Raw genomic sequence first — 19,755 nt, forward strand, 5'->3', positions numbered from 1 at the left:
AATTTTAACTAGTGATTTAATCAAGTACTAAGGGATGTTATCTAATTCTGAAAAAATAATAGCAACAAAAATACAGTGTCAAAGTTCAGAACCTAAGAAGCACAGCAGAAAATGGACAGTTGAAATAATATGTTATGGAACTTTCAGGATCAGTTATCTCATAAATTAATTAGTTTCACATAATTCAAAGTGTGTTATTAAAGAGCTGTATTGACATCCTTTTTGATGGTATACAACATTTTACCCAAATATGTTGATCACTACACAATATTTTGCTAACAATGAACTGTAGCATTAACTTCAATTACAGGTGTATTTTAATTAATACTGTCCTAATGAAAACTATGTGCACTAATGAAATTGAAATCAGGACAATTTATATAATAATTTGGATAATAAATTTAAGAGTGGACAAGCTCAGTTAACCATTGAAGAGATTTAAGTTAGTGTCTCATACTACTTAGATATCTACACTGAAAACAGAATAAAATTTAGAGAAAAAATAGTTGTTGATGGGAGTAAAAGGCATAACAAATGGAGAGTTTCCAACTTGCGTTGCCTCTATGTTCCAAAACCTGTATGTCATTGCAGAGTTTCTCGATCTTGTCAACAATGATGTGGAATAGCATGATGTCATTACCCATCATCCAGCCACATAAATTATTCCCCTTAAAATACACAATTATCTTATAATCATGAATACAAGTATACAAAAACATTCAGCAAACAACATAGTGAAAAGCTTTCAAACTCCAAGTTTATGGCAAAGATCAAAACTGTGTTAGAGAGGTTACATATATGCATTGATAATCTCACAACACACAGACATAAAATACATCACTGTCACAATCAGTTATAATTGCTGTAACTTCTGTAAATTACAATTACATATTTTATTTCACAAAGAAAAGTTTATTTCTTTTTTCGTAAAATATCTTAGAATACTGTGACAAATTAGTATTCATATTGCTGAAAATGGTATATGATGGATTTATTTCAATAGTGGATTTACATACAGCTTACTTGACTAATATCGAACTTTGGCACTCACCCACACAGATTTGGTACTTAATATCTATTATGTAAATTCTGTTTTTGGTAAACAAAAGTATACAATACCACAGTGTTAACTTCATTTGTAAAATTAAGTGTTATAATTTCAAATAAAAGAAATAACCTCTCAATTTATGCCAACATATTAACCATCTACCCAGCTGTATATTAAAGTGTCAAACCCTGTATGAGTCAAGCCATAAGGTTATGGAATACACAAGTATCACATACTTCAGTACATTGCTGGATGAGATACTATACTAAATCCATGTCAAGGCATTTACATTTCATACTGAAGTATGACATATTCTTCATAATTAAGCATATCATAATAAGTGTATTTAATTGAATTAGCAGTTTGATAAAAAAAATCCAGAGTCTGAAAACTTACTAGTAGTAGAAACATCAGAAAAAAAAAGAAGAGAGAGAGAGAGAGAGAGAGAGAGAGAGGAAACGTATGAGAAAACAAGTCTAAATAAGAATGAGATGCAAATATTCGCTAGAATTATGGGTTTAAAGAGACAGTTTATGAATATGTTAGGTTTTGTACCTTTTTGTTGATCTCCAATCATCTTTTACACATCTGCAACATTAATTTGTTTATACATTGACTATTTACTGTTTTTTCTGTTACAAAAAATGCATCACAGAATCAAACGAGTGTCTCCCTATGTGTAAAGACTGATATTTACCATTAAACGTGAGTCATACAACATGTAGTTCAATAAAGACTTGACTTCATAGTTTTCATCTCGTTCTTTCATCATATTCTGAAGTCCCACCAATCAGTGCAATAGTCAATGACATGGGACAAGCCAATGTATATACTAACTACAGAAATGAAACTCATAGAAATGTAATCTGTTGCTTGATAAAACCATAACTGATCATTATTCTGAAGAAGCAATGATTGATAGCTTCTAGAAATTTTTTGGAAAAGTCATGGTTTGTGCACAGCTGTGCTGTCACTGTATTAAACAGCAAATTTTAGTCTAAAATGGACCACCTCAGGTATAATGTGACATCATTAATTTGATGCATGACAAATAACAACTGTTGACAAGCATTACACTGCAAAATATGTTAAATCCAAGAATAATACTGGAATTCATACAGCACACTGCAGGTGGTGTGGTGAAACACATGGCTAGAATAATTCTTGCAGTATTTATGTATTCAGTATATTAGCAGGGCAGCCCAAATTTTGTGTGGCTTTGGATTATTTACTGAATAAAGTTACCTGTGACAACTGCAAAATGAAGTGCAAGAGATGCTGGAAATTTGTTTGTAGACCCAGTTTCCTCCAATGATTTGGATGTAGAAGATGTATTCAATAATTTATCTGATCATGATGAACAAATGTAAACAATATAATGTGCCAAATAATGGGTTTAGATCATACAAAAGTATTGCATTATGTAATTACAAACAGTTAGTCAATCACAGTGTTTAAAGAAAAATTATGGGGAGATATTTTTGAAGCAGACAGTGCTGTTGGTAATGATGGTGTCCCTAGCAGAAAGTTAATATCTTATGCTGACTTGATACTGCTTCCAATAAGTTAACTTTGTAATTTCGTAATGCCTCATAACATATTTCCTGCAGATGTAAATATGCTGTAGTAACACATATCTATGAAACTGGAGATACACATACCACCTATAATTACAAATCCATTTCATTCCTTCCAGTCTTTCCAAATATATTTGAGAAGTGGCTATATAATTTTTTTCTGAGCAGTATGTGTTAGCCTCTCAGTCTGGCTTCCATAAGTCGTTTTGCACTGAGAAATCATACATAACATCATGAAAGCATTTACGCCAGTGCTAAACAACAAAAATTATCTGTCCTTGTATTCTGTGACCTTACCACATCCTTTGACTGTGTAGATCAGAAAGTTCTACTTAAAGACTAAAGTGTTATGGAAGTAATGGCATCCCTCTTGCATGGATGGAGTGTTACCTTCATAATAGAAAGCAGAGCATTAATTGGCAGACAGTGACTCAGTCATTAATCTAACTTCATGGCGAACATAACATATAGGGTTCTGAAAGAATTAGTGCTGGACTTACTCTGATTTTTAACTTACGTAAATACTATTCCACTTACTTTACCCTTAGAAGCACATCTCACTGTGTTTCTCTAAGAGAAGAGAGTTCTGCATATTTCCAGTCCATGTTATCTTATGGGATTATCTTTTGTGGCATTGCACTTAAAGTAAATATAGTATTTATTCAGCAGAAATGACCATTAACAATATTGTGTAAAATAAGAAATAGTAGAGGCCTCTTTAAAGAGCCTGGAATTTTTATTCTCATTTCCTACTTTCTCCTTATTGCTTTTGTTGCTAACAGCTCATATCCCAGTAACTATAGTCCTTAGTGGTTTTGTTACTGACAATAAAAATCAATTTCAACTGAACTGACATCTACAAAATTGCAATACAAATTACAAAAAAAAAAAAAATGCTCATATAGACTGTGCTTCTTTATGTGCTCTGGTGCAATGGTATTCAAAAAGTTCACAATTAACACAAAGCAAGCACTGTGAATCCCAAACAATCCAAAAGAAAATTGGAAACACACTTCTTTTACAAATTGTCTGAATATTGGGATTCAAAGACTGAAAAGTTCTGTGAGCTACATTGCACATAGGCACTGTTTAATTTTCAAGCTCCATGACTGTTGGAAATATATGGTATTGAGTATTCTGCATTTTTTTATGTAGGTAACTGTTTCCTTTCAAAAATACCAGTGTAAACAAATAAATATAAATTTACCAGAAACCACAGCTTTTGTCAGATTAGCAGCTTTCTTTGTAATTAACCAGCCTGAATTCAGCTGATGTTAAAGAATAGCATGAAGCAGTATACTAATAATTCATTGTTACTGTATTGTTAATTATCTATCACTACAAATGAGTTTCATGATTTTCTTGTCTTTTGTCAATGCTTAACTTGACTTGTTTCACATCCCAGAATGATTTCTTTGATGTAATATACAGAAAATGATGAATGAATGAATACAAAAACATGCATTACACTATTCATGAATCAAGCAGGACAGTGGGTGACTAGAACTGGTTCAAAGTATCCCTTAAACTTTTCATAATGCTACAGTATTGTATCTTTTCAATAATTCTGTTGTTTTTTATAAGACATCTTCACAATCTCTTTTCTGCTGTACTTCCTTTTTATTTCCAGATATCTAAAAAGTTTTATTTGTTATGTCATTTATCTATTTAGATAGTTCTTTCTAAGTGAATCGTTGAGTTAATTTCACTTCTTACAGTCATTATGTATTATGTCTGCATTATGTAAAGATAATCTCAGTTTTATTTTTGTCATGACGTTGTACTGTTATGTGGTAGAAACTTCATAAAATTTCAGATAATTAGTCAGCAGAGTAAAATTCATTATTTTTTTATACTCGTTTTTATCAATCTTATTCCTATTTCTTTTGCAAGGGTCAGTCACAAAGCTTTAATTATAGCTTCAAATAATGAAATTATATAATTACCTTCTTGTTTGTTTGCAGGTACATGTCTGCATTCCTGGTATACATTGAAATCCCCATGTCATAGTGCTGTACCATGCCTCTAGAGGAGCCCAAACAAAATCGTGCAGGCCGTTGATGAAGTGGGGTAGTGAACAGTAATTTGTTTTCTGCATTTGAAAGGGAATAATGCTGTCACATTCCATGCTGAGTTGTTGGAAATGTACAGCACATTCCAGTATAGAATTAGTTCATGGCGCCCTCCATCGGTAATGCTGGAACTCAATATGGCGTTGGCCTACCCTTAGCCTTGATGACAGCTTCCACTCTTGCAGGCATTTGTTCAGTCAGGTGCTGGAAGGTTTCTTTGGGAATGGCAGCCCATTCTTCATAGACTGCTGCACTGAGGAGAGGTATTGAAGTCGGTCGGTGAAGTCTGGCATGAAGTCGACATTCCAAAACATCCCAAAGGTGTTCTATAGGATTCAGGTCAGAACTCTGTGCAGGCTAGCCCATTACAGAGATGTTATTGTTGTGTAGCTAATAGATTCAGTGTGCTATCTGATGCTGGGGGTGGGGGTGGGGGGGATTGAGCCGGATCAGAATGCACCTTCTGTCAGGAAAGTGGACACTTCCTCAGCAAGGTCCAGACAGGCACATGGGGATATGCATTTGTTAGTTATTAGGAGCTCTAATGTTAGGGGGGTCATGGAGCCCCTCAGGAACATAGCGGCTAGGGTGGGAAAGAAGTTCAACATTCACTCAGTGTGCTTGCTGAGGGGGCCTTGTCTGGGATGTGGAAGAGGCTCTCCCAGTGGCTATCGAGCATGTGGGGTGCAGCCAGCTGCAGATTGTTGCACATGACGGCACCAACGATGCTAGTCATGGGGGTTCTGTGGAAATCCTTGGGTCCTTTCAACAGCTGGCTAAATTGTTGAATGTGGCCTCCATCTCTTGAGGAGTGCAAGCCAAGTTGATGATTTGCAGCATTGTACCCAGGGTGGACCGGGGTCCATTGGTTTGGAAGCAAGAGGAGAATATAACCAGAGGCTACATCGACAGTGTGATCAAAATGGTTGTAGATTCCTTGACGTACGCTATGGGGTGGAAGGTTGTAGGATGTCCCTCGACAGATCAGGGGTGCACTACACACAGAAAGCAGCTACATTGGTAGCACAATACTTGTGGCATGCACATGGGGGTATTTTAAATGATGTTCGCCCCCCGTGGGAAACAAACTGCTGGCCTGAACAATTACCAGTTCATGACACTGATGTTAGTGTGCCAGCTGTAAAAATTGTTAGTTTGCCTAAACAGGTCATTCAAAAGTCTTTAAATATACTAAATCTCATGTTAGTAAATTGTCGAAATGTTTGAAGCAAGATCCCCAAGTTACTCTCTGAAATAAACAGTAGTATGCCAATATTGTATTAGATACCCAAAGCTGATTGAAATCAGACATAAATAGCAGTGAAATTTTGAACTCGGATAGGACTAATGCAATGGGAGGTGTGTTCATTGCAGTTAAAAGCTGTTTAAATGCAGTTGAGATCAATACTGGGTCGGACTGTGATATAGTCCGGATAAAGCTGTCAATCATAGACCACCAGCATCCGCAACAAACATCACAGAACATTTCAGGGAAACTCTTGAGTACATAGGAAATAAATATCCAAATTATCCATTAGTTATAGGTGGAGGCATTAATCTGGCATCCACTGACCAGGAAAATTACATGTTTATCACAGGGGGCCGAAGCAAAGACTTGTGTAAAGTTATTCTAGGAGTACTCTAAACATATAACCTTGAGCAATTGGTTAGAAAACCAACTTGAGATGTGAACATATTAGATATCTTGACGACAAGCAGACCTGATCTTTTTGAGGAAGTTAATCTAGAAGGAGGTATTAGCAACCATAATATCACTGTGGCTCCTATGTCAGTGGAAGTTTTTTTTAAAAAAAAAAAAAAAAAAAACAGCATAGCGTCTTGTTGTTTGGAAAATCAAATAAAAGTGTCATTAATGAATATTTTAATAGTCAGCTCCAAGCATTCACCATGGGACACAAAGATATTGAGTATCTTTGGTCGGAATTTAAAGCTATTGTCCACCATGTGCTATAGAGATATGTGCCTAGTAAAAATATAGGGGAAGGAAAGGCTCCACCTCAACAAACATATTAGGAAGTTGCTGAGAAAGCAGAGAATTTTCCACAGTCTTTTTAAACATAGTCACTGCCCCGCTGACAAATAGAAATTATGCGAAATGAAAGCAGCTGTCGCAAGGTCAATGAGAGATTCTTTTCACGAATTTGAAAGCAACATTTTATCAGCAGATTCCAAAAATAACCACACAAAATTTTGGCCATACGTAAAATCTATGAACGCTACAAATAATTCGATACCTTTATATATGAAGACAGTAACTTGTTCTCGAAAGAACAGTTACTGTTGATGACCGTGCAGCTTTTCCCTGGAATAAATGATGACTAACTGACAACCTCAGCTGCCGACAGGTGTTGTTGTTATACCTCGAAGCATGCAAGAGATAAGTCCCTGCAGTCGTGCTATTCATATGTGTCATCAGTGGCTCAGATGGATAGAGTGTCTGCCATGTAAGCAGGAGATCCCGGGTTCGAGTCCCGGTCGGGACACACATTTTCAGCTGTCCACATCGAGGTATAACAACAACACCTGTCGGCAGCTGAGGTTGTCAGTTGGTCATCATTTATTCCAGGGAAAAGCTGCACAGTCATCAACACTAACTGTTCTTTCGAGAACAAGTTACTGTCTTCGTATATATAGTTAAAGGCTACCGAGCCATTGACCTTCGTCTGTGCGAATGCGCACAGGTTGCCCAAACTCTTACGGGAATCGCCAAAGTGTGCGCGAGTAATGAGTGGGTGGGCAAATGTCTATAAGGTAAAATACATATGTAGAATTGTGGACAGTTGGGAATGTGAGTCTCACGGGAAGCGTGCAAGGGATTAGTCCCTGCAGTTGCACTATTCATCTGTGTCCTCGGTGGCTCAGATGGATAGAGTGTCTGCCATGTAAGCACGAGATCCCGGGTTTGAGTCCCAGTCGGGGCACACATTTTCAGCTGTCCACATCAAAGTATAACAACAACACCTGTCGGCAGCTGAGGTTGTCAGTCAGTCATTATTTATTCGAGGGAAAAGCTGCACGGTCATCAACAGTATCTGTTCTTTCGAGAACAAGTTACTGTCTTCGTATATATAGTTAAAGGCTACCAAGCCATTGACCTTCGTCTGTGCGAATGCGCACAGGTTGCCCAAACTCTTACGGGAATCACCAAAGCGTGCGCGAGTAATGAGTGGGTGGGCAAATGTCTATAAGGTAAAATACATATGTAGAATTGTGGACAGTTGGGAATGTGAGTCTCACGGGAAGCGTGCAAGGGGTAAGTCCCTGCGGTCGCGCTATTCAACTGTGTCCTCGGTGGCTCAGATGGATAGAGCATGTGCCATGTAAGCAGGAGATCCCGGGTTCGAGTCCCGGTCGGGGCACACATTTTCAGCTGTCCACATCGAGGTATAACAACAACACCTGTCGGCAGCTGAGGTTGTCAGTTAGTCATCATTAATTCAATACCTTCTCTTGCTGGCAGAATGGGTAATGTAACAGATGGTGATAAACAGAAGACCAAAATTCGAAACCTAGCTTTCAAATACTCATTTACGGTAGAGGACTGCAGCACCATTCCCCCTTACAATTATCGAACAAACGCAAGGATGGCTGACATAGTGTTTAGTGTATCTGGGATTGTAAAACAGTTAAGATCCTTAGACACCAGGAAGACATCTGGCCAAGACAGTCTCCCTGTAAGATTTTATGTTGACTATGCTACAAATACAGCACCATTTTTATCCATCATCTATCAGAGATTACTGGAACATTGGAAAGTTCCACAGGACTGGAAGAAGGCCCAGGTTAGAGCAATCTATAAAAAGGGTAGAAAATCAGGTGTACATAATTACCGGCTAATTTCACTGACATCGATTTGTTTGGACATAATGACCTTTCTGGACTCCAAGAAGCTCATTTGCAGAAACCAGCACAGTTTTAGGAAACAGCGGTCATTCGAGACACAGCTGGCCCTCTTTGCGAATGATATACAACAGGCTCTAGATACCGGCTTCCAAGTTGATTCCATATTTCTCGACTTTCAAAAGGCGTTCGACTCAATTCCACACTGTCGCTTGCTTCATAAAGTGTGTGCTTACAGTCTATCCAATGAGATATGCAGTTGGATAGAAAGTTTTCTAACAGACAGAGAGCAGTATGTCATCCTGAACTGGGAGACTTCAACAGAAACATGTGTAACCAGGTGTACCCCAGGGCAGCATAATAGGTCCACTGATTTTTACGATTTACATAAACGATCTGGTTGATGTTATTGACAGTGGCATTAGACTGTTTGCCAATGATGCTGTAGTCTACAGGAAAGTAGTATCACACAAAAATTGTGAACAAATCAATGATAATTTGCAGAAAATAAATGGGTGGTGTAATGACTGGCAGTTATCTCTCAATATTAGTAAGTGTAACCTACTGTGTATAACAAAGCAAAAATCCCCATTAATGTACAAGTACAAAATAAATGCCCGGTCTTTGGATGCAGTAACATCTGTCAAGTATCTGGGTGTGACTATTCGAAATGATGTGAAATGGAACAATCATATTACACAAGTAATGAGTAAGGCGAGCTCTAGATTGTGGTTTATTGGTAGAATCCTGAATCGATGGAGTCCTTCAACAAAGGAAATTGCTTACAATACTTTAGTTTGTCCAGTCTTAGAATATTGTTCATCTGTATGGGACCATTACCGGTTGGGTCTGGTTGAAGAGATTGAGAACATCCAAAGAAGAGCAGCAAGATTCAAGACTGGTACATTTAGCCATCGCAAGAGTGTTACAAATCTCATAGAAGGTTTGAAGTGGGACACACTTGCAGAAGACGCACTAAACAGAAGGGGCTGCTCACTAAATTCCAAAATCCAATCTTCACTGAGGATGTAGAGCATATATTAGTACCACCAACTTTCAAATCATGCAATGATCACCATTCAAAGCTAAGGGAAATTAGAGCTTGTACTGAGGTGTTCAGACAGTCATTTTTCCCCTCACAAAATTTGCAAGTGGAACAAAGGGGGGGGGGGATATGACTTGGGTGCAAATAGTGCCCTCTGCCGCACACTGCTTGTGCTCGGCGGCAAGCGGATTATATATGTAGATGTAGATGCACTCCACCACAGGCCGCACATTATGAACAGGTGCTCAAGCTTGTTGAAAGTTGCAGTCACCGTCCACAAATTGCTCTTCAGCAGTGGGAAGCAAGAAGGTGCTTAAAACATCCATGTAGGCCTGTGCTGCGATAGTGCCATGGAAAACAACAAGGGGTGCAAGCCCCCTCCATGAAAAACATGACTACACCATAACACCACCACCTCCAAATTTTACTGTTGGCACTACCCACGCTGGCAGATGACATTCACTTGGCATCCGCCATACCCACACCCTGCCATCAGATCGCCACATTGTGTACCATGATTCGTCACTCCACACAATGTTTTTCCACTGTTCAGTTGTCCAATGCTTATGCTCCTTACAACAAGCGAAGCATCATTTGGCATTTACCGGTGTGATGTGTGGATTATGAGCACCCGATCGACCATGAAATCCAAGTTTTCTCACTTCCCGCCTAACTGTCATAGTACTTGCAGTGTATCCTGATGCATGTGGAATTCCTGTGTGATGGTCTGGATAGATGTCTGCCTATTACACATTATGACCCTCTTCAACTGTTGGCAGTCTCTGTCAGTCAACAGATAAGGTCGGCCTGTACACTTTTGTGCTGTATGTGTCCCTTCAAGTTTCCACTTCACTATCATATCAGAAACAGTGGACCTGGGATGTTTAGGAGTGTGGAAATCTCACATACAGATGTATGACACAAGTGACACCCAATCACCTGAACACGTTCGAAGTCCATGAGTTCCGCGGAGTGCCCCTTTCTGCTCTCTCACGATGTCTAATGACTACTGGGGTCACTGATATGGAGTACCTGACAGTAGGTGGCAGTGCAATGCACCTAATATGAAAACTTATGTTTTTGGGGTTGTCCAGATATTTTTTATCACATAGTGTACTTCCAGTGTGGTCAGACAAGTCTGACTGATGAAGAACAAAGTGACAGACCATTTCTCATGAAGAAGTGGGTATTGCAAGTGTTGTGGTGCTGGAAAATCAAGTGATAATGAAAAAGTCAACATCAGTCATGGGCCAGTTTTCAACATCTTGCATGGCATTTTGAAAAAGACAAAGAGTGTCACCCACTGGATTCTGCAACTGCCCAACACTTTCTAAATGCCTACTCAATGGAGGCAACAATGGAAATATTGTAACTGTGTAAGGCCAGTCCAGAGGACCTCTTTAGTTGCCTAATCACTGTGGATGAATGCTAGGCCTGTCAATAAAATTCTGAGACAAAGGAGCAAAGCAAGCAGAGGGACTTGTGAATTCACCATTGCTGAAAATGGTAAAGGTACAACTATCAATGGGCAGGTTAATGCTGAACGTTTTTTCCATCACAGGAGCATACTATCAAAAACTTGTGATAAGATTACAAGATGCTGTCAAAAAGAAGCATCATGGGAAGCTGTCCGAAGTGTATTTTTCTCAATGACAATGCCCTGCTCATTCTGCATGGGAAACAACCACACATGCTGATTTTTTTGTTACCAGATTTTGCCTCATAACCTGTATTTTTCTGAAATGGCACTGAGTGGTATATTCTCCTTTCCTTGGATGAAGAAATCATTACATGGCAGGCTTTTCTGGAATGATCATGTGTGTTTATAGGTGAAACATTTCATGAATAACCAAACTGCAGCTCCTTCACAGCCATGGTGTTCAAGCCAGACATTGTTGAGAAAATCGTGCTGCATTTAAGGGTGGAAATGGAGAGTAGGACTGATGCCATCACAAAGTTTGAAGTGATAATTAAAATGTTGTGACTGGCCCTCATGTAAGCAAGTAAAGGATGCCATTGAAAATCTCCTAAAATTATATTTAAGGAAGTAAGTATTGCGACCAAAGTTGACTTTAAACACAACTAAAATGCTTGTGCTCACTTATTTATGTACTGAAATTGTCAAGGAAAATGATAAGATTAGGTTGTAGAATTCTACATATCTATAGAAGACCACAAACATTTTCTACTTTTATTTTATTTATTGGTGTTTTGCAGAACCTTTGTACAGGACTGGGACTTAAACCTGAAACATTACCTTTAATGGGCAATTCTCTCAAGCTGTGGCTAAGGTTCTGGGCTGCAGCTTAGTCGTTTCTCCACAGTATCCTTGCTTGCAAGAGTGCTTAGCACACAAGTTATACAGGATAGCTTCTATGAAGTGTGAAAGGTTGGAGAGAAGTACTGATAAAAGTGAATCTGTAAGGGCTGTTGTGATCCATACTTGGATGGTTCGTTCAGTAAAAGCACTGCCCATAAAATCCAAGGTTCCAGGTTTGAGTACTGATTTGACATACAGTTTTAATTTGTCAGGAAGTTTCATAACAGGAAACACTCCACTGCAGAGTGAAAGATTCATTAAGGGACTCCATATTTCTGTAAGAAGCTTAGATTTTCAGCTGCATATTTCTTAAAAAAAGCAATATTTTCATAATGTTGCACAAAACAGAGCATCATATTTTGGAACAGGAGAAAAAACCATAGTATTTTATGTGTCACCTAACACTTCTTCAGTGACTATTAAACATATTCATTTTGAATGATATGGAAATAACACATTTCTTCTCACAGAAACTACAACATCACCACCAACAACAACATCAAGACCTACAACGACAGAAGTGCCTCGCACAAATTCGCTTTTCCGTTTCCGGGGAAAAGATGGAGCAACTTGTATTCTTCTTCAAGTTGATGCTTTGCTTTCAATCAAGTATAAAACAATATCTGGTGAAATGAGGGTAAGATCTGCTAGCTGAAATGCATAATGATACTGTACACAACTATTATTATATTTATTGGCCAATATGAATCACGTTCACAGGATAGAGATATTTATGTCCCTAACAAAGCTAATATATCGGGGAGCTGTAATGAAGACACTTCTTATTTGGATCTGACGTGGCCATCATTTTTTATCAGATGGAGCTTTTCCAAGGTACTCTGAATTTCTCGTGTGACTTGATGTCTATTCCAAATTTATTTTGAACAAAATTTTTAATGCTGGTTTCTCATGGAACAACTTGTCTCCTGTTTCAGACACCAGGTGGTGAAAGATGGTACATTAATAAGCTAGAGTTGCAGTATACACTCTCTAGTGAAATCTTTGAACATGTTGCAAATCCAGGTAAAAGTAGTTTTATGTTATTTTAATTTATTAGTAGATTATTATGTGCAGTCAGCAGTATTTAATGATTTTGTGTATAAATATTTGACAGCTTGGTTGCTTGAAGCAAAGTATTTTATTTATTTAAATTCTGGGCTAAGCTTCTCTTCTTTGACTTGCATCCTACACAAATATCTACTTCCTTCCATTTTTCTATTTGGGGATTGTTTTTTAAACCAATATTAGTACTCTAAATAGGAAACCCAGACTCACCACCTAAGATCCAACATCCTATACTTCAGTCAGCCATCCAGGTACTCTTCTGTGCCAGTACACTCATATCTCACATTACATGCACCTCCGTATCATATCAAACCTATCCTGCAGTAACCTCAACCAATCCCAACCATAAATCTGCCCCTGACAACCACAGCCAACCAGGCTTCGTTATAGTCTCAGACCAGTCTGTCCTGTCATTTCTCATTCCTTCCCCTCTTCCAACATCCTGTCCACTGGTGGTTGACTCATGTGGTTTTCTGTGGTTCTAACATAGTAAACAGAATTTCATCTCTATGAATATCATGCTACCATACATCATTACCACCATCATCTCAAAGCAGCATCTACATAATTATTTCTGTGTGTTTTTAACTATCTTAAAAAATCACTGATAAATTTTAAATACTTTTCAAAGGATATAGTTTTAATACCAACAGAACTATCTCGTTTGTTTTCATTTTTTACACAGTAATATAAACCATTTCAGTTTTGTCTGAAAAATGATTTTATCTACTGTTATCCCACCTCCTTTTGGAGGGGGAGGGGGTGAAATAACAATAAAGAGAAGAGATAATGGTTACCATACCTAAACCCAAATCAGCATCAACCTGCAACACCTCCAGCCAAGCATGTAGAACATATTCCAAGAAATGTCTATCCATATCACCTCCCAAAAACCTCAGTGCAGTGTACTCATACAAGCAGCTAATACATTTCTAATGATTCAATTATACTTGCAGCACAAACAGTTGCAGAGTTATATGAGCTTAATCTCTGAAAACTCCATCCTGCAACAGATCATCGTTGCCACCTGTACCATCTTCATTCTCAATGCACATGCCACTTACACTAAAAGCAGACCAATTTCTTTCTTGAACTTTAAGAAACACTTATTTAACCAAACCCTCAGATAATCTTCCCTAATGGCCTGATACATTTATTCAGTCTGCTTTCTGTAAGAACAAAATTTATGCATACCTTCAAAACAATACATTCTTAAAAACCAGATATTTCCATATTCATATCTCCCTGCATAACACATTGTTCTCACAATCTCAGTCCTATTACTTGTTCCTCCGCTGTCCATCTAAAAAAAAAAAAAATCTTCCTGTGCATAATCTCTCCTAAGTGGCCTTATTGAACATTTATCATCATTCCAGATAAGTATAGGACTATTTTCATGAAAAATGTAATGCCTATATATAAGAATATACAGGCTACAGTTGCAGGTTAACTTTATCGTTTACCTAGGTTTCAATGTTAGTAATAACGTCTTCTTCAGAACCTGCAAAAAGTTAATATTATAATGTGCTAGTAAATTATATTAGATATGATCATCCTACAGGATGCAACGTGTAGTACTTACATAAAATATTATTTAAATGTTTGCCTAAAACAAGCCACATCCTAAGTCAACTTTATAAAACTTGATGCAAAACCATAAGGTTTTGTCACTTCTATTAAACAAGCTGTAGCAAATTCACTTTAAGCCCATTGTATGGGCCTCGTCATGTGACCAGAGACTGCGGACCACGAAGGCTTCACGGTCTGCCTCACAGAGGGTGGCGCGCATGCGCGAGACGAATAGAATCAAACTCTTATTACGCATGTGTCAGATAACATTTTTGCTATGAATTAATTTTGTACTTTACTATTGTAAGTTAATTACAGTATCCAGCATGACTATGTTTTACATTCTACTACAGAGCCTTATAAACTGACCAACAAATCTCGTATGAACATCTGTAGGAAAGGTTCTATTATTACAGAAACTGTAATGGTCACATGCATTATGAATTATTGTAAACCTAATATAGGCTGGAAGCCTTCGAAGAATGCCCTATTTTTTAGATACAGTTGATTGTTCAGTAAATTGCCTCTATCTGTAATTAGGTGTGCATACATTTGTAGTTCCTCAAGCGTGTCGAGTCTATATCCCTTAACTTCATGATGTAGTAGCTCTATGTCATGTAAAGGTTTAAGTGTATGAGCCATTTGCACCAGATGTTCCTCAAAGGCTGACCCCTGTGTTCCTATGCCCTTTATTGGAAGATGTTCTTTAAACGTTACTGCTATAGCTCTGCTTGTTTGACCTATGTAATAACATGGGCAATCATCACACACAATCTTATATACGCCTGATTTCGCTGACTTATCACAGTCTTTCTCAAGGGAATGAACCAAATTTTGCTTTAAACTATTACTCGTTGAGAAGGAAATTTTAAAACCTGAATTTTTCAACAGCCACCCTACCTTGTAGGAGACATTACCTGCATAAGGAACCGACAACCATTTCTTGGTCTGATCTTGGGTTTGAGTATTTATGTTTACTAAAGTCATTGTCCTTTTTTGCGTTTTCTTATGATATAACTGCCTCACTATCTTTGGATCATAACCATTATTCTGTGCAATACTCTTGAGTATTTGTAATTCATTTTGGAGGTTGACATCTGACATTGGGATAGAAATCGCCCGATGGATACTAGAATAGAAAAACGCCATTTTATGCGCTTGGGGGTGGGTTGAATCGGCTGGGATGATGTTGTCTGAATTAGTTGCCTTCAGGAATATGTTGAGCTCTATTTTATCATCTTTAATAGTCAATGTTAAATCAAGATAATTTAGTGATCTATCAGCTGTTTCCAATTCTTGTTTGAATTTTATTTTTTTATGTAGACTGTTAAACATTGCAAAAATTTGCTTTATTCCTTCTTGAGAGTTATTAACCAGTAGAAGAATGTCATCCATGTATCTCGCATAAAAGATGATGTTGTTCACTAATTCCGGGTAACCATTACAGTTTCTGTAATAATAGAACCTTTCCTACAGATGTTCATTCAAGATTTGTTGGTCAGTTTATAAGGCTCTGTAGTAGAATGTAAAACGTAGTCATGCTGGATACTGTAATTAACTTACAATAGTAAAGTATAAAACTAATTCATAGCAAAAATGTTGTCTTTATATATAAAAACAAAGATGAGGTGACTTACCGAACAAAAGCGCTGGCAGGTCGATAGACACACAAACAAACACAAACATACACACAAAATTCAAGCTTTTGCAACAAACTGTTGCCTCATTAGGAAAGAGGGAAGGAGAGGGGAAGACGAAAGGAAGTGGGTTTTAAAGGAGAGGGTAAGGAGTCATTCCAATCCCGGGAGCGGAAAGACTTACCTTAGGGGGAAAAAAGGACAGGTATACACTCGCACACACGCACATATCCATCCACACATACAGACACAAGCAGACATATTTAAAGACAAAGAGTTTGGGCAGAGATGTCAGTCGAGGCAGAAGTGTAGAGGCAAAGAAGTTGTTGAAAGACAGGTGAGGTATGAGTGGCGGCAACTTGAAATTAGCGGAGATTGAGGCCTGGCGGATGACGAGAAGAGAGGATATACTGAAGGGCAAGTTCCCATCTCCGGAGTTCGGATAGGTTGGTGTTGGTGGGAAGTATCCAGATAACCCGGACGGTGTAACACTGTGCCAAGATGTGCTGGCCGTGCACCAAGGCATGTTTAGCCACAGGGTGATCCTCATTACCAACAAACACTGTCTGCCTGTGTCCATTCATGCGAATGGACAGTTTGTTGCTGGTCATTCCCACATAAAATGTGTCACAGTGTAGGCAGGTCAGTTGGTAAATCACGTCCACGTGTTTGTTGGTAATGAGGATCACCCTGTGGCTAAACATGCCTTGGTGCACGGCCAGCACATCTTGGCACAGTGTTACACCGTCCGGGTTATCTGGATACTTCCCACCAACATCAACCTATCCGAACTCCGGAGATGGGAACTTGCCCTTCAGTATATCCTCTCTTCTCGTCATCCGCCAGGCCTCAATCTCCGCTAATTTCAAGTTGCCGCCACTCATACCTCACCTGTCTTTCAACAACTTCTTTGCCTCTACACTTCTGCCTCGACTGACATCTCTGCCCAAACTCTTTGTCTTTAAATATGTCTGCTTGTGTCTGTATGTGTGGATGGATATGTGCGTGTGTGCGAGTGTATACCTGTCCTTTTTCCCCCTAAGGTAAGTCTTTCCGCTCCCGGGATTGGAATGACTCCTTACCCTCTCCTTTAAAACCCACTTCCTTTCGTCTTCCCCTCTCCTTCCCTCTTTCCTGATGAGGCAACAGTTTGTTGCGAAAGCTTGAATTTTGTGTGTATGTTTGTGTTTGTTTGTGTGTCTATCGACCTGCCAGCGCTTTTGTTCGGTAAGTCACCTCATCTTTGTTTTTATATATAATTTTTCCCACGTGGAATGTTTCCTTCCATTATATTGATATCAAAAATGTTGTCTGACGCGTGCGTGATAAGAGTTTGATTCTATACGTCTCGCGCATGCACGCCGCCCTCTGTGAGGCAGACCGTGAAGCCCTCGTGGTCCGCAGTCTCTAGTCACATGACAAGGCCCATACAACAGGCTTAAAGTGAATTTGCTACAGCTTGTTTAATAGAAGTGACAAAACCTTATGGTTATGCACCAAGTTTTATAAAGTTGACTTAGGACATGGCTAGTTTTAGGCAAACATTTAAACAATATTTTATGTAAGTACTACACATTGCATCCTGTGGGATGACTGTATCTAATATAATTTACTAGCACATTATAATATTAACTTTTTGCAGGTTCTGAAGAAGACGTTATTACTAACATTGAAACCTAGGTAAATGATAAAGTTAACCTGCAACTGTAGGCTCTATGTTCTTATATAAACAATATCAGTTGCTGTAGCTGCATAAAAATGTTAAAAATTATAATGCCTATATATCAAGCCCCCATTCAAATTGACAGCCATAATTTATAGACTGCTTCCCATAAAATGTTGATGGCATACTTCAAACATCCGCAAGCAAATTGTACTATGTGACCTTGATGCCATTACGTTCTGCCACTTGAAATTAATTTCACAGTGTCTACTGCAATACCCTTTCCATCATTTATTGTACCATATTCTACACAGGTTATTATCCAGAGCAGTGAAAAACATCCTAACTCCTAGTTTTCCTAAAACATGCTAAACACTCAGGTATTGTCCTACTGAGCCATCAGTCTCACACCTGTCTTCATAAAAACCACTGAAAGTATCCTCACTTTACAGTTGGGCATAGTGGTCCAGTGGTAAAGTGCAAGTCAGGAGCCTGTAAGGTCGTGGGACCATGTCCTGGTCAGACACTGGAATGTTTCAGTCTATTTTTATGCTAGCCTTCACCTCTAATATGAAGATTTGCCAGGAATGAAATGTGGTTCATATTCCACATTAAACTATAGGTCTCCTTTCATTGCCAGTATTACCATGGTAGGTTAAGTATGAGCATGTCACCAAAGTGGAGCATGCTTTAGAGAACTTGTAAACAGGAGCAAAAAATCTCTCTTGGAGGACTCCCAGCCAATTATGCCATACAGATCTACTTTATTTTTACTTTACAAATTTATTGGCACCAGCAATACACCTACCCATTTACAATAGCCATTGTGCCTACTGCCATTTCTCTGTGCCAATAACAATGCTATTTTCTGATTTGTAAGCAGCAATGCTGATACTATAGCAACATCACAGGAAATGTCATAGTAATCCCTCACTGCTTCCCCTCCCCCCCTCAGGGCTATGGACTGGTGAACAGACAAGAAAAGATCATGATAATTTTAATTGCTGTGAGGATGACAAGGTCTCAAGCTCAGACTGTTTTAAGACTTTGAAGGAATCGCTAAGAAACCAGTGGGACAATGAATGGAAAACTTCTAGCTGCTCTAGGGGTAGTTCTATAGTGGGCTTTGTCATTGCATCCCAGCCTCACAGTAGAGTCCAAACAAATCATCCTATGTAGGTTCTAGGTGATAGTAACACATAAAATTTAACCACAGTACTACAAAAACATTTGTTACAACCAAGAAGCACTGAATCTTTCACTCAGTAGTAATGTGTGCTGTTTTGAAACTTCCTGGCAGATTAAAACTTTGTGTCTGATGGGTCTCAAACTCAGAACATTGCTTTTTGTAAAGCAATACTTTTGCTGGTTGAGCTATCCAGGTACAACTTACACAACATTACATTTGCTGTACATCTCTCCTACATTTCAAACTCCATGGAAGGAAGGAAGGAAGGGTAAGTAGGGTTTAATATCTCATCAACACATTAGAGAAGGAACGTAAGCTTAGATTATTTCAAGGATGCGGAGGGAAATTGGGTGTGCCCTTTCAAAGGAACTGTCCTGGCATTTGCCTGGAGAAATTTAGGACACTGCCTTTCATGGGCAACATCTGCAAAAGACAATATTCCAAAAAAATGGCTCTGAGCACTATGGGACTCAACTGCTGTGGTCGTAAGTCCCCTAGAACTTAGAACTACTTAAACCTAACTAACCTAAGGACATCACACACATCCATGCCTGAGGCAGGATTCGAACCTGCGACCGCAGCGGTCGTGCGGTTCCAGACTGTAGCGCCTTTAACCACTCGGCCAGCACAATATTCCAAGTTTGAGTCCTAGTCTGGCACACAGTTTTAATCTGCCAGTAGGTTCTGACTTTACTTAACTTTATATTTT

The 19,755-nt window shown here is 38.6% G+C and overlaps 1 protein-coding gene across 2 annotated transcripts in view; it reads left to right on the forward strand.

The window, feature by feature from the left end:
• The window catches only part of LOC124612941, an 87,649-nt gene that overhangs the window by 39,965 nt on the left and 27,929 nt on the right, over positions 1-19,755 (forward strand). For both annotated transcript variants that reach the window (XM_047141457.1, XM_047141448.1), the window contains exons 4-6: positions 12,394-12,560; positions 12,644-12,757; positions 12,859-12,946. In XM_047141457.1, coding sequence (XP_046997413.1) covers positions 12,394-12,560; positions 12,644-12,757; positions 12,859-12,946 — 369 coding nt within the window. The remainder of the gene's footprint in view (positions 1-12,393; positions 12,561-12,643; positions 12,758-12,858; positions 12,947-19,755) is intronic.

The sequence above is a fragment of the Schistocerca americana genome, chromosome 1 (genome assembly GCF_021461395.2).
Source record: "Schistocerca americana isolate TAMUIC-IGC-003095 chromosome 1, iqSchAmer2.1, whole genome shotgun sequence".
Lineage (NCBI taxonomy): Eukaryota > Metazoa > Arthropoda > Insecta > Orthoptera > Acrididae > Schistocerca > Schistocerca americana.